The sequence below is a fragment of the Gymnodraco acuticeps genome, unplaced genomic scaffold (assembly GCF_902827175.1).
Source record: "Gymnodraco acuticeps unplaced genomic scaffold, fGymAcu1.1, whole genome shotgun sequence".
Taxonomy (NCBI): domain Eukaryota; kingdom Metazoa; phylum Chordata; class Actinopteri; order Perciformes; family Bathydraconidae; genus Gymnodraco; species Gymnodraco acuticeps.
In genome coordinates, this window is record NW_022991760.1 from 819,277 (window position 1) to 846,124 (window position 26,848).

Genomic DNA, 26,848 nt, shown 5'->3' on the forward strand with positions numbered 1-26,848 from the left:
AAAACATGACTTATATATTGTTAAGGTTCAGTCTGGCTTCAGTTGTAGAACATGCTTAAAGTAATTGTGTGTGTGTGTGTGTGTGTGTGTGTGTGTGTGTGTGTGTGTGTGTGTGTGTGTGTGTGTGTGTGTGTGTGTGTGTGTGTGTGTGTGTGTGTGATATAATTCCTAGTATCTTGGACATCTGCTTACACAACGGCGGCCGGAGCTGCCTGGAGTCCTGGCAGGAAATACCAGCCCTGTGTGATGATGTGGCACTTTGAGCCATAAATTTACCATTCCCCCCCCCCCCCTCCTCCCCCTTCCTTCCCTGGTCAGCTCACCCCATCCCCCACCCTGCTTATTCACATCCACTTACCTTCTTTCTTGTAGCTTACTTACATTCTGTACTGAGGTCTCCTATAAAGGATGTTTTCATCAATACTATTCATTTATTAGTAAAGCAGGCCAAGTTGTTTAAAATAAAGTCTCAACCCGGCGACTTCCTGTCATGTCGCTGTTGTTGTGTGTCACTTGATATATGTTCGGATTTGTATCCATCTATTGGATGAATTAGGTTATGGTAATCCAATTAAAATCTCACCAGCAGAAGAGCTGCTGCAAAGGAAATGAAGACACACCGTTCTGCATGGTCCTGTATTCAAATAGATTTGAATTTGATTCTGATTCCAGTCGTCATGCCATCATATGAGAGGCTGGATCAAACATTGTTGCATCTTATCTCACAGGTGCCAGCTATTTATCAAACCATGTTTTTATGTTTTACATTCAAAACAATAAAATATAGTACGTCCATTAATGCCAGCATGTGAATGCACCGTCCCACAGCACAGTGAATGTGTATCTATTTGGGTGGATTGAAGAGGGAAACGTTCCCTTTCTCATTAAAAGCCAAGTATTTATTTATTATTATGCATTATCGTTAACTGTAAACTCTTCTATGTTTACTTTTATTGAATTATACATTAATTACTTTTAGCCGTTCTTTATAGCTGCAATTTCAACCATTTTGGATATTTCATTTGGAAATAAATTATAATGTTTAATCTATTATTGTAAATTAAATGTTGACCTATTTGTGTGAAGCAATTCATTATAATTGTTTTATTGATTAAAAGTAAATGGACATTCAAGAACCAAGTTACAACTCTCTAGGAAATGAACTGAGAAAATATAAGAACAAAATAAAGCTTTGCGATAAAAACAATATTCAAATCAAGGAAAAAAAAAATGTCTAGTCATTTGTAAAATACATATAAAATCATTAAACCGACATCTAATAGTATATTGATTAATCACATATAATTTCTTTTTTCAGTTTGTGGTACAAGACATGTGAAGACACATTGTCATGATACCAAACTATAGGTGCCTCCACATGAAACAGTTCCTCTGACGTTATGTCACTATAAGGTCGGCCTGTGGGGCTTTGGTAAGCTGATAAGCCGCTATAAGGTGATAATAACCATATAAACTCAGAGAAATACCTCGACTAAAAACGTTTGTACTATTAACACTGGAGATAATTAACTTCTGCCACTTTGGGTTTTTATTTCATTTCATAATGTTGAGAGGTAAGTGGTCCATGTCCACCACACCCTTTACATAAATGGCTGTAGCCTCATGTGCTCAAACACTAATCTGTTGTTTTAATCTGATGTTGATCCCCTCAGTGATCTCTGACCAACTTAGGTATGTAGGAGCGCTAAGCAGCGTTCTGATGGGCAGCGGCTCACAAGTAGGCCAGAGGCCGTGAAACAGTGCTTATGCCAAACAGAAACAAAGTGTCAGCAAGCCCATGCTAGATTTCACAGGAGTACACGCCGATTAAAGAGGATCGCATTACATGGCGGGGCCACATTCTTCAAGTTACTGCACAAACCCACTGTGTTCACACGACAAGACTTCTGTTGCTTTCACATCATCACCTATTCTTCCACCAAACAAACCCACAGTGTCACAATACCTAAATCAAATGTATGAATAAGTAAGGGATGTGTAGCGAGGTGGTCAATAGTAAAAAAGGACACAGGTGGTGACAAGGATCTCAACGGCTACCTACTGAATTAACCAGCGACTTGATTCACAATATTGATTTCAAAATGATTTAATTTATAAAACATGATCATATTTTCTGCTTAGTAAAAATGGTCCATAGATCCGCAGCCTCTTAGCGAGAACTTTCAACTTTTGAAACTTCCAAATTGACCAATCAGAATTCAGTATCAACTAACCATCAAATGAAAAGGAAACACTTTCAATTTTCTTTTTAATTATTCAGTTATATCAATTATTTTGATCATCAACCAATTCATCTGTTTTCACAAAACCAACTCTCCATACTTCAAGACGACAGAACAATGATAACTGTAAAATGTCCATCTGCTGAGGAAGGAGTGCAGAGCGCACAAGCCCAAGCAGAAAGGAAGATATCCCCTTATGCAAAGAAAACTGCCTTTTGGGAGGGATCATGAAGTGATTACTTGTTTCCAGGTCTTTGCTGTGTTTGAGTGAAAAATACTTACTACTTCTGTCATTAGGCTTCATCTGACAGCTTTTGTTGGTAACCTCAGCCTGTGCTGTCACTAAAGAAGACCCCATGGTCTCTCAACCACATTTCAGGAGAATTCCCAAAGCGAAATGTGTTTTTAAACACTGTCTGCTTTTGGGGAGTTCCCGCTCTGTAGTGTGTTCTATAGGTGTTACTGCATGTAAATGATCTGCAAGGGCTACCCACCCCCCCCCCCCCGAAACAAATCCATTGGACTCCTTTGTTTACTTCTGTTAAAGGATGACATCACTATGTAACACTCACGCTTCTATTGGCTAGCGCTCCAACACATTGTATGTGTTAGGCAAAGGAGCGGGACATCACTACGCGGTTATCCAATCACAACAGAGCCGGCCAGCTAACCAATCAGAGCAGACTGGGCTCTGGTTTCAGACAGAGGGTGAAAAGAGGTGCTGCAGCACAGTAGAGGTGTTATGAAACCTGAAAAGGAGGATAATAGGGCCCCTTTAAATCCGTACTGTGGATGTCTGTTTATTTCTTTCTAAATATCCAGTAACACATTTCATTCAAATGTATTGTTTTTCTTTTGGGTCAAAACAATCAATTCACTGAGTGCTTGAGTGTATTGGCTTAAAGGTCCCATGACATGCTTTTCTGGTTATCACCCGTCCCCTTGTGTGTTATGAAGGTTCTTCTGCATGTAAACGGTCTGCAGTCACAAACCCTCAAAGTACACCCTGTAGCGAGTACAGCTCTAACACAGAGAAGACCTGTCTGTGCTGCCCCAGAACGCCTCGTAGGAGATCTCTCTTTTTCTTCCTGGGTACAGTGACGTGCCCATACCCAAATGGACCCATTGGTCCAAATGGACCAATCCGTGGAGCCGTTACGTTTCGTCCGCGGAGCCGTTAGGTTAAGGTTTAGACTTCCTCACACACTCAATCTTTTCTCAGCTGCAGCTCCGCCGATTTCTCCTCCCTGAGACGGCGAGACGCGGCGAGGCTGTGAGTCGGTGTGTGAGCACACACACAAACTCCCAACCAGGCTGCGGGTGTGTGTGTGTGTGTGTTCGGGCTGGTTTCGGGCTGGGTGTCGCTGTGTCTCGCTGTCTCGCAGACGGCCACTGGGCTCACTGGGAGGTGGGGGGGGCAGGAGCTCCAACAAGCCGTGTAGGACAGAGAGTGAATACACATACTTTACAGAGATGCTGTATGAGAAACTAATGTGAGTTTGGAAAATTGAACAATGTAAATCTATTCTAGTAGACCTCAACAATGGAATTATGATCAGGAGAGATGGCCATGACATGGGACCTTTAAGGAAAATTGGATTTGAGTTCTAAAAATAAAGGGAAAAAAACACTGGATGCTTGTGATGGATATAATCTCGGCCAAGCGCCATATATAGTATATAGTTAGTATTAAACAGTGAAGCATGCAGCCTCACCTCTCATGTTATTACTGAGTATTGGTTTGACATGGCTCCCTGAAGAAGGCCCCTGTCCACTAACATCCTTCCTCACACAATCATATGAGGCTCGACTCCAACAAAACAACGGCACTTTTTCCTCCTGCTGACTCCCTCACAAATTATATAGGTCTCCGCTGGCTTTTTTCCAACAAGGTCAATATTGATTTTTCATTCCCATGTGAGCAGCACTGAATAATCTTTTCCATGTCTATTTCTTACTTTGCTGAGACATTTGTCATCAGCCTGGATAGGACTGGAGATCAAATTGGCGAGGCTCCTTTTTAACATCATTAGGTTTCATTCTGGAGAAAATAGGATAATGTCATCTGTGCTGGCTGTGAAAAATAGCTGCTTGTGTCAAATAAACCTGGATTTACTTCACACATTATTAATGGGATCGCCATTTTCCTTAGTGTCCTGGTCGTGGGTGAATCAAAGTGACCCATTTATTTCCCCATGGCCCCCCACCAAGCTGGCCATAAATTAAAGCTCCTCTTGCTGCGCTGCTAGCCTTCCTCTGTTTGTACAACGTGTTTTCTCAAGCAATCTCACCAGAAGGAAACAAAGACAGGAAGTACAACTGCTTCCTTTTTTCGCACTGAGGAATCCATAAGCACATTAGGAACTATATCTAGTTTGTATTGATTTCAGCTACACTTCGGCTTGAATTTACTGATTGCTTCTCTGACCCTGTGAACAAAGAGCACACTTCCATCTGGATTTCTTTGTCACAACTTAAATGACACGGAAATGTCTCTATTTATCACCCAGTGTCCATGCAGTCACTTATCGTTCTTCCATGCCTCTGTCCCCTTTTCATCCCTGTTTTTCCCGTCACTAAGTGTGTGTGTTACGATTCTTGTAGCAAGCCTGGACAAAGAACCATGCAAGCAATTTCCATGTGCCAATAAGCTGTGGAATTCCTCTGGGACCTCTCCATAAACAAAGGACATGCTGATGTTTAATATCATCTTCAGTACATGGGATCCATAAAGAGCCTCGCATTTATCATCATTACATTTGAATCACTACTAAAAGATTTTTAACATCAGTTATTGTTGTATTTTCAGGCTTGGTGAGTAACGGATTACAAGGAACAGGATTCGGGATACAAAAAGAAGTAATTGTATTCTCTTACAGTTAAAAAACATAAGACACCCTATCAGATTGATGTTACATTTCTATAAAATGGGTATTACAAAAAACCTAAAAAGAGTATATTGTAATAGAAAAGAGCACATTTGTTTTCAGGTAATTAGTTATTGTAACAGAAACTATTTATTTAAGACACCCAGAAACCCTGGCTGTTCCTCAAAGACTTTTGGTTGACCAACTCAACCAACCAGTTTTAATCCATAGACACTTGCTTTGTTTTAAAATATTACAAGTGCAGCTTAAATGTTGCTTTCCATTCTTTGTTATAGTTAATAAATAACACACATTATCTCTTTCCTGGACCACCTGCAATTGACATCCCACCTCTATAGCTCGTCTAGAATGCAGCAATAACAAACTTGGCTTATTGAAAGTAAATGTACATGCAGGATCTTGTGGTTTGGAGTTCTATAAGAAGCTTTAAATAGAGTGGCAGCTAAATGAAACCATTATTTGAAACACAAGACTTTCTCATGTGAATGAACTATTTCTGTGCACCTCACCATCATTTGACAAACATTACATTATTATTACGTTTCCTGACTTCTATCCATAGTATCATAAATCCATAAGCCTTCAAATTCATGGATCTGTTGCCGCAACCAGCCTTCCTGGATTGTAAATACCAAATCAATAGTGGATCAATCTGCTGCTAGATAAATCGACAAATTTGTTTACTGTCAGAAAATAAAAAATGTTCCACCTCCATGTTAATGGAGTCTTATCTGCCTAAGACTCCATTAAATTACTTGTTTTTCTAAAGCAACAACCCAAAACCAAAAATGTATACATTTTACAAATAAGGTAATGAAAAGCAGCAAAATCCTCACAATGTATAAACTGCATTTTTAATGATAAATGACAGCATTAATCAACCACTCAAAGCACTTTTACAACTCATGTTAGCATTCACACACACAAGGTGCCACCTGTTTAGGAGAAAATAACATTTACCCTCTCACACACGGTTATTTTGTCACATAGTGGCACACCATTGACTATAGCATCAGGAGCCATGGAGTTCAGCATATTGGATATTTTGACATTTTGACCACTTGACTTAGGGCGGCTCGATTATGGCAAAAATCATAATCTCAATTATTTGGGTTAATAATTGATATCACGATTATTAAAAACGATTATCCATTTACTTTGAAAACATCCATTTATTGAAAAAAAAATGTGAACAGTCTGTTTTTAACAGTTGATTACCCTGAACTTTAAGTATAATTCAACTGAAAAACCAAAAAAAAAAATATTAAAAAAATTAAATAATCGTTTTATTTCCATTACGTTGTTTTCGTAATCGTTGCAAGCCAAAATCGTAATTGCGATTAAAATACGATTAATTGAGCAGCCCTAACTTGACTGCTTATTCATTATTATTATTAAGTGGGTCCAAAATCTTTCCTGGATTGTTTTTATTTTAAAATGGTCTGTCCTGTCAGGTTTGTTATTACAGGGGCTTTTCAGTATTGTTACATGAATGCAATGTTTCAAGAATGCAATAGTGGCATCACTGCAATAGCATTCGTTACATTGGGTTGCATAATAAAACAACTACTAAAAATGTCTCAAATATAATAATACTCAACAAGACTGTTTAGTGTGACGCAGCATAACAAGGTGCAGATATTGTAAATAGTTGAACAAAAATGTAATCTCTGATTAAATAGTATACGAATGATACATTATCGAAGTTGAAAGACAATACATTTTAAAGAGGGAAATCACCATTCACATCACAAGACAGCAGATCTGTCTGCATTAGTGTTCCCATCTTAATGTGTAGTCATGACTAGCTGGTGCAGTTGATAGATGAAGCTGCCACATTAGCACAACAGTTCTCACTAAGACGATAGATGGATTGATGGTTAGAGAAGAATTACCAATATGGAGATGAAAATGGAGAAGTGTGTGTGCCACTCCTAATGGAGAGGGAAGCCCCTCTACATTAGTGTGTGCTGATGTTCTGCTTCATTTGTCAACAACTGGGAGTAAAGAAGCAGATTTCATTGCCCTCTCCCGGTTTCCTCCCGGGGTCACATTTCTCCCGATTTCTGACAAAATCCACTCGGACTTCAATACAGCTACACCATTGTTTGGTTTCCATGGTTGCGCGTCTCTTTAGTAGCGCGCGCAACTGAGAGTCTGAGAGGGTGTTCAGCATGGTGAGGAAGATAGTCACAGAAAACTGAACAAGAATGGACAACTCGACCCTCTGCTCACACCTTTCCTGTAAAATACAGGTCCAGCCCACACACATGCTCCATCAAGGAGCTACAGGCAGCAAGGCAGTGCACTTACAACTACAATAAGCATGTTAATGTTAATCTAACAGCTCCGGTGATCCACCCCACCACCCCCCCCCCGCGGTGGTTTTGAAATGCTCCCGATTTCTGAGGTCTCAAGGTTGGCAAGTATGCTCTTCACATATCTCATATTATCCAGACAATCGGATGCTCCTAACGCTGCCTGGCGACGGGAATAAATATCTCAAGGATCATGCAAATCGTCCTCACTGATTTCCCTGTAAATTTGCTTTCCGTAACACAATGGCCAGAAGAGAGTTCCACCCTTCCTCCATCTTAACTGATGACAATGGAAGATTACAGAATTTGATTATTGCTTTGTGTAAAAGCATAGGGATAATCCTAAAGCCTTTTTTGCATGTTGACTACAAGTTAAGTCAGCTACTAACTTAGCTGTTTGTAGATGGCATAGTCAGCAGAAAGAAAATACGTCAAAGCAAAATAGATCAACTTGGCATTAAAATTGTAGCTGCTACATTCTCTACTTTGTTCCCAAGAGTCTTTGGGTGTTTCTCAATGTCAAGGAAGGCTCCTCCAGAGCCACTATTTCAAGGATGCTACGTCATCGAGTCCCGCCGAAGGACTGTTCCAATGTCCAGGATCCTTGGAATTCTACAGAGGCCGACGTCCTTCGTTGCGGGACATTTCAAGGCTGCACATGTGTATCCTCCGCGGTCTTAAAATCCCCACAATGCTTTGCACACGGACCAATTCACAAATCTTTGGCGGAAATCGTGCTCCATTTAAGGCGGGGCCTCGCATATGACGCACACCTGCACAACTGTTAGCCTGTTCCACCATTCTTCGTTTTCCGAGGCTAGGAAGGATTCTTGCCTTGCTTCTGAAGGACCTGACTCGGAAGACATGTCCTACCAATGAGCTCCCCATTGAAATCAGGACAGCAGATAGCCTGCACATTTTCCGGGGCAGACTGAAAACTCATCTCTTTCGACTCCACTTTGAGCGATAGAACTAATAACAAAGAACTATTAACAAAGCACTTATATACTAATAAAGGACTGGCTTATCTAAAGCCAGTTGAGTAGCACTTGAAATGTTTTAGCTCTATGAAACCTGATGTACTTGATGATTCTGTTTTCTTCAAGGTTGTATCTTCCTGGTCGAATACTTATTGTAAGTCGATTTGGATAAAAGCGTCAGCTAAATGCAATGTAATGTAAAGGAAGCGTCCTCGACATTGAGAAACACCCTCTGTTTGCCTTGTGTTAGCTTGATGCTAGCTGTAAAAGCAGTTTGTACCCGCTTGATTATATTTAAGTATTAGTAATGCTGTGTTTCAGTTTGGATAATCTCCTTAGCGCACTGCATGTCACCAGAGGTGGGGACTCGAGTCACATGACTTGACTCGAGTCAGACTCGAGTCGCATATTTTTGGACTTGAGACTTGCTTGACTAACATTGATAAAAGACTTGACTTGACTTGTTATTCATGACTTGAGACTTGACTTAAGCTTGAGACAGATGACTTGAAAGGACTTGACTTTTTAAAATTAAGTTTGTTTTTGTAGTGAGATATTACGTTTAGTTTTTTCGAAATGTGATTGGGTGATTATAGCGCTATGCGCGCAAACCTGGCAACCCACTAGTAGGCAGGAGTGTCTGTTAACATGGCTAGCGTTACTCCACAAATAGTGACGTTTGGATTCAAGGATTATGTTGTCTATGACGGTAATAAGAAGAGAACAGCGGTATGCAGGGTCTGCAGCATAAAGATCAGTGACAGAACCACAGAGAAAGGTGCGTGCATGTGTTGTGTTAGCTAGAAAGCTAACGTTAAGTTTAAGCTACGTTAGACTTGGTTTCAAATCGATTAAGCAAAGAGAAGACAAAACGGTAAATGAACACTAGAACCGCCAAGGGATTCATTTTGACTAACCCTGATACTGACGGGCTGTCGAGAGAGAGAGAGAGAGAGAGAGAGAGGAAAAGAGATGCCTCGTTGATTTCCCCTGTGTTATTATCAGAAGTTACTGTAAACTTTTGAATAATGTAGTTCATCTGCTTTTAGTAGTTTGTTTAAATGTTTGAATGATGTTGTTTTTGTTTGTAGAAGTGCATCATTCCTTGATTTATTGTAAAATGAATCTGAACTTTTTGATCTGCTATGATGATAAACTGAAGCAATTTCTAAATGAACCCAATTAAGTGAGTTTTAAATCTACTTAGTTTATAAGGAAATTATGAAGAGGAACAAATGAAATGATTTGAAAATGATATCTATGTAGGCGCTGACGCTGTTGGCGGTTCTAGTGTTAACAGACATTTTAATTAAATATGTGTAAAATTAGCAAATGCCATATATGATTTTCTTACCTGGAATTCTGCCTTTTTGAACAGGCTTTTTGAGTCCTAGCTTTATCGTCTGCAGTTCTAGGGTTAATATGAATCTAATATGATTGTCATCGGTCTAAATTAGATTTCAAATGATTAACTGTGTATGTAATGAAGATCATAGTGTGGGTTGAATCCATTTTCATAACCACTGTCTTTTAACTGATGCGGAAACTGGGCTTATTCATCAGAATGTTGTATGACTTGACTTGACTTGCTTGACCTGAGCAATGACTTGACTTGACTTGCTTGACTCTCACCACAGTGACTTGGGACTTGCTTGATACTTGTAGGTCAAGACTTGAGATGTGCTCATGACTTGCACATGTAGGACTTACTCCCACCTCTGCATGTCACGCACTGTGAACATTTGCAGTATGTGAATTTTGGCAGCGTTGTTTCGAATCACATGAAGCTGTTTCACAATTGCCGCTGTTACCTAGCTAGCTTGCTACAATCAATCACTTTAGCAAATCATTACAGACTGCCCAATGAACCCTATTAAATTCACTGTGGCTTCTTTTTGTCAACAGTATGGTGGTGCGTTACTTAAATTGTCAAAACACTCCCACATGTTTAACTTTTATAGTTTTATATGTAAAGTGCTGTGTTAACCACAATCGCGGCTGGTTGTGTCACTTCCATTATATAGCTAAGACTGCGATTGTTGAGGGCCTACGAGTGCACCATTCAAGTATTCATAAGGCACTGTGTCTCCAACCCAGTCTCACGGCATTTCGTGTTCACCAACACGATTTTTTAATCTATTGATTCGTGTTCACCAACACGATTTGCCCCTTTTTTTTTTTCGTGTTGCACAGCACGATTTTAAAAGCAATGTATTTCTACTGCCTGCAGCACGTCTTTTTCTCGGGTCGGGTCGTGGGAGACCGGAAGCTGTGTGGTTCATAAAAACATGTTCTTACTCAATATCAAGCCACAATTATTGCTTTTATTTGAAATCGTATAATTTCGGACTTTTGTTGCCGTCTGTGAGGAAAATAAATGGGGCTCAGAGCTTCAGGATACTGAAATCTGTATTTTTTAAATCTTTTTTTCCTTCTAATTTGTTATTCTTTTCAAAATAACACACTGTTATTTACTCACCAATAACACACAATTATCCTTGCTTTTATTTATTGGTTTAATTCCATAATCTCGGGCTTTTTTGGCGTCCGTCAGGAACTGAATTTCAAAATAAAAATAACCGGAAACAGACGTAGGCCTATAAGGGACATTTCGAGCATCATTGCGATTGTCAACATTTCTGAGTTTAGGATGGCCGAAGACACTACACTACCCATAATCCCCAGCTGTCGTTTAGGACTACAGTCCCCGTAAGGTTACGCAGAGCGTCAAACAGCTGTGTGAAATGGAACGAAACCACGCCAGACTATCCAAAACTGGAATCGAACGCCCCCCCAGAACTACACATGCTGGCTATTGTGTTTCGCAAAATGTTCTATGGGACGTCTCTACTGAACGTTTTCGTTTTTCCCACAATTAGAAGTTGCCAGTATTAAACACATTGCTGTTATCAAATGTAAAACATATAATTAATAAATGGGTGAAAATCGCTTGTGTCCATAATGCGCAGCATTAATACCCACATGACAGCTCATTGTTACTTTGTAATTCTACTCCACTACAATTCAGAGGTTAACCTGGTATTTTTACTCCACTGCATTTATTTGAGTTACTTTGCAGATTCTGATTAATTATGTGAAATATAAACAACCCTTAAATCAGACTTTAGTTACACCTGAGTAAAATGCAGGTAAGGTGATTGTCAAGTGCCAACAATCAGGAGAGATATTTGATAGTTGGTGCTTGAGAAGACTAAACATGTATCTGCAATTGACATGAATAAAAACGAGTAATAAAGTATATTCATTACTCGTTATTCTCTACTAATAGTTAATTAAAGACTGTATATTATGGCTATTTTGCACATCCCTTTCAAGATTTTCAAAGGTGTATTGACATATCATATACACAACTACGGTGTAGTTATGCAATGAATGAAATATGTGTGTACCTCGACCATTAAACTGTCATATTCTGCACATTTCTTATTCTATCTACATACATACGAGTATAATTCATATGTATAATATCAGTTAAAATAAGTGCTTCAACATAGTTAACATTGCAGGAAAGCAATATATTAGACGTTAAGTACTTTGTCAGGCTTAATATTTATCTGTAAATAGATACCCCCAAAGTTTTTTTCTTATTTAAAAGAAGACCTTAATCTGTTATTTAATGTTTAAATAAAGGTTAATTCGTTTTTCTGTTTTGCACCTCCTCCTATTAATATCTTTGTACATTCTGCACTAAACTGTTTTATTGTAGAGATCACTTATAGTATCTTCTTGATTTTTTATATTCTATATTTATACTTTCCCCCTATGAAAGTATGTACTCTTAATATTTTTTTAATCAAATAAAACACAATAATTGAATAATGTGCTTTAACCACTAGGCGGTGCACACAAGGTACACACAGCCATAATAACTTTGTATTATTAGTGTAGGACACTTTTGTTTTCGTACAACATCTGAAAATGTGTAGTTTTATGCATGCTTTCACATAATTTTACAGCATATTGCTATACTATTTCAGACCCAGTATTTACATTCTTACATTCAAAGAAAATCAGTAATATCTTTAAAAACTACAGTCCTTTTATATCAGCTGTGCACCGTTATGGTGTAAATATAACCTGTGAAATAGATCAAATGTAAAAGTCAGCCGAATTAGTGTTGATACTGCAAGGAGACGTATTGTGTGAAGAGAAATTGAAGATGTTGTTTAATTGTTGAATATATTTATGATCCACGTCAAGTATTCAGTTTCGGCGGCATTTTCTCAGTTTTTCCAAAGGTCTTCTCATCAGGGCTCTATAAATAAAGAACTACGGCAGATCTGTAATATACAATGCAGCCGAACCGTGTATTACAATGCCGTTATGTGATGACTTTCAAAGAGAAAAGCAAGAGCGCTCGGAATTAAGTATTATTTTATTCTTTTAAAATGTTTTCCGGATTTCATATCATATAAACACCAAATCCCAGCATGCATTGCGGCTAAAACATCCAATAAACGAGCTTAAAACCATAGCTGAGGATCTTGGGTAATCGCTCGAAATGCCTACGTCTGTTTCCGGTTATTTTTATTTTGAAATTCAGTTCCTGACGGACGCCAAAAAAGCCTGAGATTATGGAATTAAACCAATAAATAAAAGCAAGGATAATTGTGTGTTATTGGTGAGTAAATAACAGTGTGTTATTTTGAAAAGAATAACAAATTAGAAGGAAAAAAAGATTTTAAAAATACAGATTTCAGTATCCTGAGGCTCTGAGCCCCATTTATTTTCCTCACAGACGGCAACAAAAGTCCGAAATTATACGATTTAAAATAAAAGCAATAACTGTGGCTTGATATTGAGTAAGAACATGTTTTTATGAACCACACAGCTTCCGGTCTTCCTCGACCCAACCGGAGAAAAAGACGTGCTGCAGGCAGTAGAAATACATTGCTTTTAAAATCGTGCTGTGCAACACGAAAAAAAGGGGCAAATCGTGTTGGTGAACACGAATCAATAGATTAAAAATCGTGTTGGTGAACACGAAATGCCGTGAGACTGGGTTGGTGTCTCACATTGGGATGCACCATGCCCTCAAAACAGCAAATATAGGTAGGCTACAGAAGTATGTGATTTGGGACACAGCATAAGTGTAGATCGGAGTATAATGCTGATTTATTTAATCAAATGTCATTCAGTACTGTAGGCGTAGCTCCTGCATGTGTGAGTAACCTGACACTGCTCCAGTTGATTAGTGACTGCGGAGGCTCTCTCAGTAGAGTGTCACCTCACACTTCTCTATCAGCCAGAAAGGGTATTGTCTTTCCATGGGGCTGCAGTGGTGCGAGAGCAGGGCAGGAAACATGAGCAGCAGCTATAGTTAGGCTGATGTCGCCCTGTCACTCCCAGCCAAATGAGTGTGGGGAGGGGGGCTGTAGTGGCATCTGAGATAGCAGGTCAGTGTGTGTGTGGGGGGAAGATAATCATTAGTGATGGGGGGGGGGGAGTTAGTGACTGCCATGAACACTTGAATGGCAGCCCTCTGGCTCTGCTCGGCTGGAGGAAACACTTGATTGTATCTCCCTGATAGTGGAGGCAGCAGCAAAATCAACAATGGTGGGTGTCAGGTAAATGTAGGAAGAACATCATAAATGCAGAGGATTAGACAGATATATAAAAGATAAAATAAACTAAAATACCATTACGTATAGGGTGTATTTTCAGAACAATCTTGTATTGGTAGTAGTAGTGCCACATCATACTCAAATTGAGCAAACAATTGCAAAATGATATCTAATTGAATTTGTACAATGTTTTAGACACACTTACTTGTAAGATTGATATTGGGTCATTTGATATTTTCAGCCAGCGACAGGGAGTTTATAATCTATAATTAGAAGTTGCCCAAGGTGGGTTTGTAATTAGGTGATTCTAGTGAGAATGACTTTGTATTAATACATTATATTGGGACAATCACCACTTCCCAACTAGTACTTTTGCAGATTGAGCAGACTTTTTGGACAGGGTGGGATGCTTAGAAGTGACTATATGTAACCTCAGTATAGTATAAGTATAGTATATTTTACGTAACATGCTAATATCAAATCCTGGTGCTCTCTGTGCCTCAGTGACTATTTGCTTCTACTGGGCCCATGTCAGCAGTCCTTCAGAAAATCACTGAGGTTTTCTTTCTATGACCTGACAGTATTACAAATCACTCGATTTGTAATACCAGTAGAAAGTAAACATATGGTCATGTTTCTCCATTGTTCCAGCTATATGAGGGTTGGACAGTAGGTCAAAGGTTTGCTGACAAAAAGGGAGTCAAACTATACTTTACGACAAACATGCACATTGAAGAGTGCTTAAATACAAAATGCATGCAAAATCTCTATAAAGTACACCATGCAAATCACATGCAAAGAAGCCATGTGTTGATTGATGTCAGGAAGATGATGAACAAAGCAGCTCCAAACTCCGCCTCCTGGTTTATTCTCCTCACATCCCCTCAATACTCATCTCAGATTTGACTAATGTTTTTACCCACCTCCCATGGCATTGGTAGCCAGATGATGGTGTATAGCTGTGTCTCTAAGCATTATGAAAATTCCCCAGTAATCGGGATTAACAGAGAGGTTAATTCATTTATGTTGCACCTGATCTTGGTGACCCATTGGCCCGGACAGATCAGAGCGGACATGTCCAGATTACCCTCAATCTGGAGCCGCAGCAGAGAAACTGAGACCACGGCGCTAAACTGCACACACGTCTGCTTCTCTATCTGACACGAGAGTATATTGGAGAGCACTGATACACGGGGGCCCCTCAGGCTTCAATAGGAATGTAATGGCATGCATTATGCGCACACACACACACCTGCACAAACACATTAATCTATGACAGGAGGTACAACAGATGGAACTGGTGTGTGTATCTCTTTCTGTGTCCGTCAGCTTGTTGCCATTTCTGCATTTACGGCCAGCCCCACCTTTAAAATACATGCAGTATATCGGTTCATGTTTCAAACCTTCCCTGGGTTCAAATGAGCACAAGTTGTCTACAGTACCTGGTTCTACAGGAACATCTCAGCCGCTACTAGACTAGACTTAATATCATCTTTAATAGGCCGCGCTCCTTTTTTTCTCATTCACTCGATGCATATTTTATAATTCGCAGAATTTGAAAGTTTGCCGTACACTCCACTGTCAGTAAAAAGAAGTGCATAAGTTCCCGAACTGTACAGCTAGTTTGAATGACTTTGTATACTGCAGGGTAGCTTGTGAATTTACTCCAGGTGGAACTAAAGTCTGATTTACGAGTTGATTATATTTCACATCATTCATCCAAATCTGTAAGTAACATTTAAATAAATGTAGTGGAGTAAAAGTACACGGTTTACCTCTGAATTGTAAGTACAAAGTAGAGTAAATCTACTTAGTTACTTTACACCATTGCGTCTTATCCGCACTACAGAACGTAACTAAATCAAGGAAAGGACCTTCTACTGAAAGTTAGTTGAGTGGAGCGATATTATACGGTATACATGAAACCCCCATACTGTGTTGTTCTGAACCTATATGCTCACATACTGTAGGCTTATTTTGGAAACACTATCAGGAAAGAGAACACTTCAAAGTGCTCATCATACAAGGATCGATTGAGCAGCAGCGACAGATCCTCCTCAACGCACCGCGGAGACCTTGACACACAAACGCACTTTTATGGCAGCAATCTAATCTGCTAGCCTGGCGTTTGACTATCAATGATTACTCAATCTGCTTAGTGCAAAGCAGCAACCCAGGTGGCACATGCACATCCCTAGCCATTGACTGTACAGATTTTGATTACATACATTGGGTCACAAAAATGCTGATTGGCCATTACAGCGAATGCAAAATGAGGCTGAAGGTCGCCTATATTGAAGAATCAGTGAATATTCTGTCTTTGTTATCTGTGGCCTCTGCAGGGAGGGAGCCATCTGTGTGCACGTCATACTGGCTCTTACACTCAGTCTTCAGAACAGAGGAGAACATCACGTAGGGTTCATTCTTGGTTCATGATAATGTATTCACAGCATCACCAACCTGCTCACTTAAAAACATCTCAATCATATTTTAGTAAGTCATTTAGTCTCAATCATTCTCACTAAAGAAACGTTTCAAGTTGATTCGACTGCTGCAGTGTTTTACAACAGATGTTTTTGTTTGTGGGTTTTCTGGGGAATTAGAACACAAATACTTAGTTAGTTTGATGGTCCAACCATCATGACATTCAATGAGTCAAAACTGAGAGCATAAGCTAATTCTCACTGTTTGGTATTTCAATGTTTATTTATTAAAACTACATTTAATGAATTGGCTGACATTGCACATTATTGAACTTGTTGAATAAGGACTTTCCCAGGGACACTTTTTGGTCTTTATTTAGATGGGCCCAAGACCCTCCCTGTGCTGGGGCCTTTCCATGCTGTTGGTGATTCCTCTTGATGGTTGTTTCCCTTTGTGGATAACCAGAAACTAGGTATTTAAAATGTTTCAGCAAGTTGACTTTCCTAATATTATGGATGGCTTCAAAAATGTTAACCTTGATTGCATGCCTTATTATATAATAATATAATAATCAGATAATATGCTTGCTATACTCTCGTGCAAAGCAAATAAAGAGACGTGAATGGATGCCTAAAGTTGTGAATTTGTTCTAGATGGAGCAAATTGAGGGAGAAGCATCCATACATATACAAAATGGTTTAACCTGAGCCAAATTATGACTGGACTGAAAGGATCATTGCCTCGACTTCAAATGAATGAAGATTGCTGGAATACTTCACTGGTTCTGGTTCATATTCAGTGGGAAGACACCTATAGTTGATTTTTCACATTTTTCACAAACTCTTCATCACATTTATTTTCAGCCTTTGGTTTGTGTGACATCGCCCCTCTTAGAGGGCCGCCTCCAAACCCAATAATCAACCCTTAAGGGCCTCTCAGGGCCCCATAACTAACGACGTGAAGCACTGCACCATTTGATTGTGCTACACCACATTTCTCTTATAACCAGGTTAGCAGCAATGATATGGAGCACAAAGATCTAAAAACTGATACACATGCATTTAATCAAAAGATAACACGTCGTCATGGTAATTCTGAGGGCCTCCCCAACAATGGCAGGATGGAAAAAGCCAGTCAGAGACGCAGCGGTGAGGCAATGTTTGCCCAACAGTCAGGTCTCGTAAACAGAGAGGGGGGCTTTTGCAAGCAGCTGCAGAAATTCCAGGCTGCTGCGATTAAAAAGTAACACCCACATCGAGGGTTGGGGGGGTGGGGGGGGGTGTGGATGTTTGAACAAGCTAACCCTGCCTCTGTTTTAATGAAAAGAGAAGAGCCATTTGCAGAGAAAACAAGTACGTCTCACAGCGCACTGAGTGGAGCTCTGCCCACCTTTCACTGCTCACCACTGAGACACAGAATGGGTAGAGGAGACACAGCTCCTGTGTGTGTGTGTGTGTGTGTGTGTGTGTGTGTGTGTGTGTGTGTGTGTGTGTGTGTGTGTGTGTGTGTGTGTGTGTGTGTGTGTGTGTGTGTGTGTGTGTGTGTGTGTTGTGTGTGTGTGTGTGTGTGTGTGTGTGTGTGTGTGAGGGAGGGAGGGGCAATGAGGAGATCAATGTCCTAATGATACCAGGGTTCCTGCAAGTTGCGTCAATTCAGTGTTACGATGTTTCAGGACCCTTTCAATTGTTATGTGAATGGAAAACATATACATTTCCTCGATTGGTTGATTCATTTTATCATTTAAAATAAATCAAAATGGACTGTTTAATGCGGGGCAGTCCCGTCGCTGAGTGGATACAACGCCAACAATTAGCCCTCTGCGCAAAATAAACTTTTAAACGCAGTCAAATGAGAAAAACTAGCATTTCATATGGAAGCTTATGTGTGTTAATGTATACCTTTTTATAAAATGTCTGTGTGTGTAAGTACATTAAGAACATCCAATTCCTTTTATGTGTACCCATACAGTAGCTACTTGTCCAGCAAACTGATTCTGATAATGATAGTCTTACAATAGATTAGCACACAGGGACCATCTACAACATAGGACTACAAGAAAAGGACCTTATTTGACACTATAGTAGCCTACAAATGTAACATTACTGATGAATTCGCCATTATAAGACAAATACCAAAAAACAACAGTGAAAGTCGGGGCAGTTGACCGTATAGAGCGGTACAGTGATTTATCACATGGGCTCCCTTGACAACAGGATTTTTCCATTGGGTTCCGTATCATTGCAGACAAATCTGTGGCAAACACAGATTTATGACACTTACACGTTTAGTTCTTCAGGATAACCTCTACTAACACCACTTCTATGTCGCAATCGCTGATGTAAAAAGCTAACCTAAGGCAAATGGCTCTTCTCTTTTCATTAAACCTAACGAGCTACATTACTGTCGCATGGCTGCACATCACCAGCGCTAAGCTAAAGGCGGCTAATGTTCAGCGTGACGATGTTTATTAGTCTCATTCTGAAACGTTAGCTACAGCCGTTTTTTAGGAAACATAGAAGCTTTAAACATTCACAAGTGGGTTGTTTACTGACACATTTTATGTTGTAGAAAAAAACATGTTAATCTGTTATTTCAGGCATATTACCAAGAACAAGTTGTAACAAAAAGGTGATTTTGAGAAGAGGGAACAGGAAATGGTAAAAAAAACGAATTTCCTGGTTAAATTCCGACTCATTTCTGCACCAATGTGGCACTAGTTAGTAATAAAACTCAATGACATACAAAAAACTGAAACTTTGATTTGAATTCAATTTAGATTTCCTAATACGAACCATCGGAGGTGGGGGCGTGATTAACCTCAGCAATAACAGTTTATTTGGGGGTATGTCGAAGAGAATAAAGTTGTAACAAGCAATAGCGCTTCAGCACCTCACACTTATATAAAGTGAGGCAACACTAACCAGGCAGACTGTGATGCTGTTTGTTTAAACCTTACTTTTAATGACCAATCCGTTCGCTGATATTTCCCGGTTTGAAGACCAGCACACTGCCTCATACGATTTCCTGTTGTTTTTTATTATATCCGCTATCGGTTGGAATCAGTACATGGGCTATACAAGTAAAATCATAATGAAAAGTATGTCGAAAAAATATGCCTGTAAAAAAAACGGCTTATGCCACGATATGATAACAACAAACAGTCAAGATAGTCAGAGCTTCAGTTGCTATGCTAACATCACCTGTCTAAGGAAGTTTAATAACAGCGTTGTAATGCCAAATAGGGTCAATTCAACATGAGCATCGACCCGTCGCAGTCCCCTATTGTTGTGACTGGCGTTGGGGAGAAAATCAGCGACGTAAACGGTGATGTCATGACGCAGCACCAGTTGGGCTCTGAGCGGTGGAAACACAACTGGGGCTGGACCGGTTCGAAACCAGAAAAGTACAAGCACGGAGCTAGAACGGGAACTAGTTTGGTGCGAAAGGGGGTAACACACACACACACACACACACACACACACACACACACACACACACACACACACACACACACACACACACACACACACACACACACACTTCCGATCCTCCTTTCACTCGTTCACTTCTGTTCCCCTTTACCCCACCCGTCCGTGTGGCAGCCCTGTGTACAAGTGTAATGGCACACAGTGAAAGAATCCAGGAATGCCATTAAAGCATTGCCGGTGACGGAGCACATTTTAAAGTGGCCTACAGCTGTTAGATGAATATGTGGATACGTGCTTCACCTATTGACGGTCTTGCCTGATGTAAAAAGAAACGTTGCTATGTGAATGATTCAAGTTTTACAGTAGCTTCATGAGATCAGACTGGGTTTCCACATCCCTGACAGAATGTTGACGCGGGAGTTATGGTGCGGAGCATGTGTCTCTTTCAAAGAGGCTCTCCCTGCTGGCTTTTATGGTCACATTAAAGTGGGTGGTGCAGGGGTGGGGGGGAAGGGTCAGATTGAAGGGCTGATTGTTTTTCAAGATGAGCCCTTCGATACATGGCTGAGAGATACTAAAGAAACCATCCGTTCTTTACCATGAATACATCTCACTGAACTGTACACTTGTTGTAGAGTGGTGAACTTCTCCAGGCATACATTTGCTTCCATTCATTTCTGTGTAAACCCCAGAATGGATGTTCACTGTGCTGATTTACGCACATTCCAGAGTGTGTTCATTGATTTTTCAAGCACACAGCAAGTGAATGGAAATGAACAGCTGCATGGAGTTAGCTTGGATTAATGCTCCCAGAAGCTGTCAGATAAAGAAGAATGACAGAAACAGAAACTATGCTTATTTTCTTTCATATAAAACAAACACCCTTCCTCAACACGCTGAAAGCAGTAGGTATATTACATTGAGTATTTCTGCTCGACATCTCAAGTGCTAACCAGAATCATGAAAATAAAAAGATCCCTCACCTCAAAAATGTATATGAACAGTTTCATTTACATTCCTGCAGCAAGGAATGGCTTTCTGAAACAAGAGCTTAACCAATACATTGTCTGGGTTTATAAATCGGCCAATTTGAGTTTATGATGGATATTTAGTATCTAGGTTAACTGATATGCCAATACAGAAATGCAAAGCTATGTTTGAGGTGGTTTAGAAACAGTTTCACCTCCAGAGAGCACTGACATGTTCATTCTTACACCGACACTCTATGTAGCACATACCTGGTCACAACTCTTGAAATACCACATTTACGGGATTCTCATTGACAATGTTTGTTGCCTGGGGACAAGCAATGGAAATTAGTATTTCTAATGTAATAAGATTAGATTACATATACTTTATTGATCCCAATTTGGGTTAATAATAAACTAAACGTATATATGATGAATAAAAGGCTTTAAATTGTCATTTTAAATTACCTACATATCAATACCAGTATCTGACTTCAAAATGAAGCCCTAATTGAAACCGAATGAAAGATCAATAGAAAATGCATTGAGAAATTGGCAGAAAGGTTTAATGTTTGGATCTAAGATCTGGTCCTTCAAAGCAATCCCGTGATGCGTTTGTGGCCTCACTGCACAGTTCCCTTACAGTCGTCAATAGTTGGCTATAGGCTACCATATAATCTATATTCTATATAATAAATGAACGGTACACAGTCTCTGTTTTTACACTACTTATTGGGGAAAAGAGCCATTTAACAAATATCTTATAAATTCATCTTGTCTGTTATTGCATGCTTGAGTCTAAACAACTGAATTCATTGCCATATTGGTAAGATTTAAAATCTGTTTTCAATTTGAATCCACTTCAAAAACCACTGAGAGTATTTGAAATAAGCTATAGTAAATGCAGTAGCTGCAGGTGAATAAAGATGACTGTTCTGAAAACATTCACCTGATTTGCCTAAAAGGACTCATTTTGGCAGTGTGGATCATTTGAGTGGCCCGGGGGGGGGGAGGGGATTGAAATCATACACCGGTACAGCTGACGCTCCCACTCCACCACTTTTCTATAGTTGTTTGAAAAACAAGCTGGAAGAGGTACAATCCACAACAAGGAGTGGCTCCGTATACTGACACATCGTGACAGGGAGATGTCTCGTCTGGTTCACAATCAGTTTTACGTCTGTCTGTGGAGTTTTTGAGAAGGACACGAGACACGAAACTGCTCTGAATCTGACTGATTTAAGAGAAACTGTTCAAACAAGTCCTTTCGTCTCAAATTCAGAAATTCAGCCCTCAACTAACACTGAAAAAAACTGAAATGCTGACTTTGATTAAATGCATTATGTCAACAGATTTCACCTAACTGTATTAGATTAGTTGAAAGCAATCATTTTATGTTTAAAAAAAACATATATATATATATATCAACTTACTTAATAATAAAGTCAACGGTTCAGTTTTTTTCAGTGAAGCCTCTAGAAATGACTGTCTTTAAACATCACAGAGCAGGAACACTGCATACTAATCAGGGAAATACATTTGACTGGAGGGAAGATTGAAGTCTGGACAAAGTATTGGACAATAATTCTGATGTCTGAAAAACAACTTGCTGATACGCGTGCTGTTGCATTATCGCTTTTGAAGATGCATGATATTCTGCAGATAAAGGAGCAGCACTAATACAAAGATTTCCCATATAAGTATGGTCAGAAAATGTTCTCATGATGCAGTGAATTTAGTGAAGAAATCATGCACATATATTTCAAGATCAGACTTTATGAGAATGTTCTTCAAATCCAAAAAGTGTTGTAATGTTTCTTACTGACAGGTAACATTGGTGACATTGTCTTTCTCTTCATTCCAGAATGTTCCAGTGCACTCTGAAAATCACCTTGCAGAGACCACAGCCCACACATGAACATTATATCTGCTTTCATTCTTCTTGGTCACATTATTGCCGTGTGGTAAAGCGCTGCGGATTAGGATCCATGAGCACATTCAGCAGCAGAGGTTTGACAACACTAAAAGCAAGTTCAAAGTTGAGTCTATAGTGACCATTAAACACAAGGCTGTACATGCCAAAGATAATGCACTGACTAAGCTGAAACGTTGACTTTAATGAAATGTATAGTGTCACAAATGTCACATAACGGTATCAGGATAGTTAAAAGCAATAATATTAAGTTGAACCTAATAATCTATATTTAAATCTAATAGTATGGCTTTCAACTAACCTAATACAGTGAAATCTGTTGATATAACACATTTAATGAAGTCAACGTTTTAGTTTATTCAGTGTCCACTATTACATTTTCTTTCTGTAATTTTTAAGAGGATACTGAGAAGTGCAATTTGCATGCTCACATATCTGCACGATTGTAAGTGTGTGTGTGTTGAAGAGAGAAAGCATGGCCGAGTGTGTAGCAGCACGCGTTTTTGTTTCTGTTTCGTAATAGTTTGGCACAGAGCCGACTCCTAGACACACACAGAGACACAGACACAGACACACACACACACACACACACACACACACACACACACACACACACACACACACACACACACACACACACACACACACACACACACACACACACACACACACACACACACACACACACACACACACACACACACACTGCCAGACAGGGAGATCCCAGCGTTGTGTGGGTGTGGGCCAGGCTGGACTAGCACCAGATCCAGTGTCCTGAGCCTCTGCCAAAGCTCCACGCTTCTCCCTCCGCTTCTCCGGCCTCACACACTCTCATCTCTTTGCGTCGTCTCCTGCTGGGTCATTACAACTAAAATAAGTTCCACCAGCTGCCTGTCATCATTCTGTACAATAAATATTTACCTTTTGTTTCTATTTAGGAATGGAAAATGTAATGTTATGTCAAAAAAGATGTATGTTTATGAATGTAATGTTTTCTTGCCTGACACGCCTCCCTGTTGTGCCTGAGGTGAACACATGTGATTTAGCAGCTACTGTAAACACCGGCTGCTCCCATTAGGTTCAGATCAGATTAAAAGTTCTCCGCCTCACTGAGGCCTTTTTATATTTAGCCCACATCTTGTTCCTATTTCCAAAGATGCATTTACTGCCTTCAAATGTGGTTTTGTTTTGCAGCTTTGAGCATGCTTACTATGCTGGCTCCACTCTGTCTGCCTAGCAGCCATAAGCATCCTTTTATTGTCCCATGACCATTACAATGAATGACTACATACAAATGACCCCGCAACAACTGCACATCCTGAGGAATCCTTCAAGCTGCTGCCTGACGGCACATGGAGCACGCATGTACGCACACAGGATATTATACAAATAATAACTGGTAGATTTTAAATCTATTCACTGAAGCTTTTCTGTTGTTTATAAGACGTAGTAACTTAAGAAAGGAATGCTTACTTACCATCAGATCTCATTGATGGCAAATGTCAAGCAAGCTATCCACTAACATGACTATAGAGCTGAAGATTAATAATAAAATACACCATTAATGACGCATAGATGTGAAGAGAAAACAACGATTGAGCGTTCTCTGCACACACTCATCTCACCATCCTCCACACATCATTCTCTATATATTGAGGCTATTGGTTTCAGCCCCTATTTAAATTGCATTTCCATGCATTGGGCTGCTTTAATGTGCAGCGCTAATGCAGTCACTAATGTACACATCACATTTAGGGAAGTCTGTAAATGATCCCATCATAAATAAAGGATGACATGGAGCATCCACAGTCGCTCACAGAGTATAGATCTGCTGCTGCCGGCTGGAAACATACACACAGCCGTATCAATCAAATAACTCAGTGTCATTAACCAGCTGCTCACAAAATAAAAGAGCAAATCATGAATTCTTCTTTATAATTATTATAATTCATTACAAATTACGTTTTCTAGATATACGACATTAACAGGAAAAACTTTTGGGCAATAGTTTGTAAAAAGTCTATTTGAGCGATCATATATGGCAACTTGTCTAATGGAAATGTTTTTAAATGTTAATGTACCATCAACATCTGTAACTGCATTATTGCCATATAAACAAAAGACACAAGGAAAGCCTTTTGAAAAACAGGCAACCAGAAACGTGTTCTTGTTCATTCTAAATAGCTGAGTACTTTATACAGTTATATTGTTGTGTCCTATCAAATATTGCTTGTTTTGATGTAAATAAAGGAATCTGGAGCTGTTGTGAATATTCACAACTTGTCAACTTGTAAGTTGTTCTTTTTATATCTGATCTATAGCTGAGCATTAACTCTTTGATTATTATGGAATCATTTCGCAGTTTGTTAGAAAGCCTCATTCTAACAGAAAGTGATAGCTGAACATATTCACCATTTAACATTTTCATTATTATCTGCAAATACTTTGGATAACAGACTCTTCATCACCATGTTTTTCTTCAGAATGCTAAATACAGCAACATGAAGTGACACTCCAAAACAATGTATCCAAATGCGTAAAGCAAGGCTATGGCACAAGCTTGTATTTTAAATAGACGGCAAATCTAATGAAGAGCCCGCATGGTTATTCAGAGCGCACATACATGACTGGAGAAGGTCAAACAGTGGAGTAACTTCGGCTACTTTCAGTGTGAGCCGCTCGGGCTGTCCTACCTGTTTGAACTGCTCCTCGTATGTCCAGTCGTGGTGCTGGGGCGGGGGCGCCGATGGAGACTCTGCGTGCCGGCCCGGGGCGAAGGCCGCCGGGACTCTGGCCATGAGATGCATCGGGGTGCTCTTCGGAGGCAGGCAGGCTCCTTGCAGGAGCGAGGACTGCCGGTGCTGGAAGTGGTTCAAACCGACATCTTCTTCGCCCTCCTCGTCTTCATCCATCAGGTCCTGCTCATCCATGTCCTCTCCCTCATCGTCCCGCTCCCTGTCGTCGCTGCCCGGTCTGGAGCTGTCCTCGTCGGCTCTTCGGACCTCCATGTGTGGGAGCGTCACCCCGGGGGACGAGTTGGCAACTCCCGCGGCCAGGGCGCCGCGCATCGCCGCCTGGTAGTGTCGGAAAGCCAGAGCTTGTTGGTGGATCTGGGACTCCACCATGGAGCGGAGGTCTTTCTCTGTCTCCGCCTGCCGGAGCTTCTCTTCCAGGGCCAGCCGCGCCGCCTGTTGCCGCTGCAGGTTCTCCATGACGGCTTCGAGCTTCATGCCTCCGCTGGCGGGCTGCTGGGACTGTGCGCCGGGGAAGAGGCTGTGAGAGGATGCGGAGGGAGCGGGCAGGGGAAGGCTGCTGGCGGACGAGAAAGAGCCTTGCTGCGGGGAGAGGGCGGTGGCGAAATTATTATCAGCGGCACTTTATACGATTAAAACACATGCTCCACCAATTAGCCTCATTACACAGTTTGGCTCACCGCTGCTGTAACATAAAGAGGATTACATTTTACTCATACAAGCGAACGTATCAAACTTCACTAAATGAGCCGATAAACTGTCGACAAACAAAGTTCCTAATGGAGTTATATTATTAGTTATGAATGCATTTGGAATAGAAAACTATGTAAAGTAGTTAGGTGTAATAATCCAATAGAAGCCTGGACCCTTACCAAAGCAGATTTAGTAGCTATATTATCAACCATGCTTCTGTCCGTCAGATGCGCCAGATATTAGGAACCGGATCACAGGAGTCTTGCTTCAGTCCGCGTAACGTTCCGCATTCAACATCCAGACATGTAGGTCTCGATAGGCGGAATAAATACTTGAAATGTGTTTGCTGCTGAATGCTGGAGCCCCGAGCTGCTCTGGCAACAAGTGGTGACTGTAGAGAGGATGACCTCTGGAGGTGGAGATCAGCCCCCTGCTCCATCTGCTAACTACACGTCAATATACTGACAGTATGACAGTAGGCCTACTACAGGCTGAGGCGGACCGCTGCGACCTGGGGACACTTAGAATAAATATGACATAAAATGATTAAATTATCATTTATTCATGTATTGTTTGATTTCAGTTGTCATAAACCACGGGAACACATTAAAAAGATATATATATATGTTTAAAAC

General features: G+C 40.2%; 1 protein-coding gene across 1 annotated transcript in view; it reads right to left on the bottom strand.

Annotated features, from left to right (window-relative positions):
* Positions 1-26,613, bottom strand: part of arid3c (AT rich interactive domain 3C (BRIGHT-like)) — a 92,684-nt gene extending 66,071 nt beyond the window's left edge. Inside the window, exons 1-2 of the mRNA XM_034199269.1 lie at positions 26,393-26,613; positions 25,461-26,102 (exon numbers count right to left, since the gene is read on the bottom strand). Of these exons, the coding sequence (XP_034055160.1) occupies positions 25,461-26,102; positions 26,393-26,425 (675 nt within the window). The 5' untranslated portion in view covers positions 26,426-26,613. The remainder of the gene's footprint in view (positions 1-25,460; positions 26,103-26,392) is intronic.
* Between the last annotated feature and the right edge of the window lie 235 nt (positions 26,614-26,848).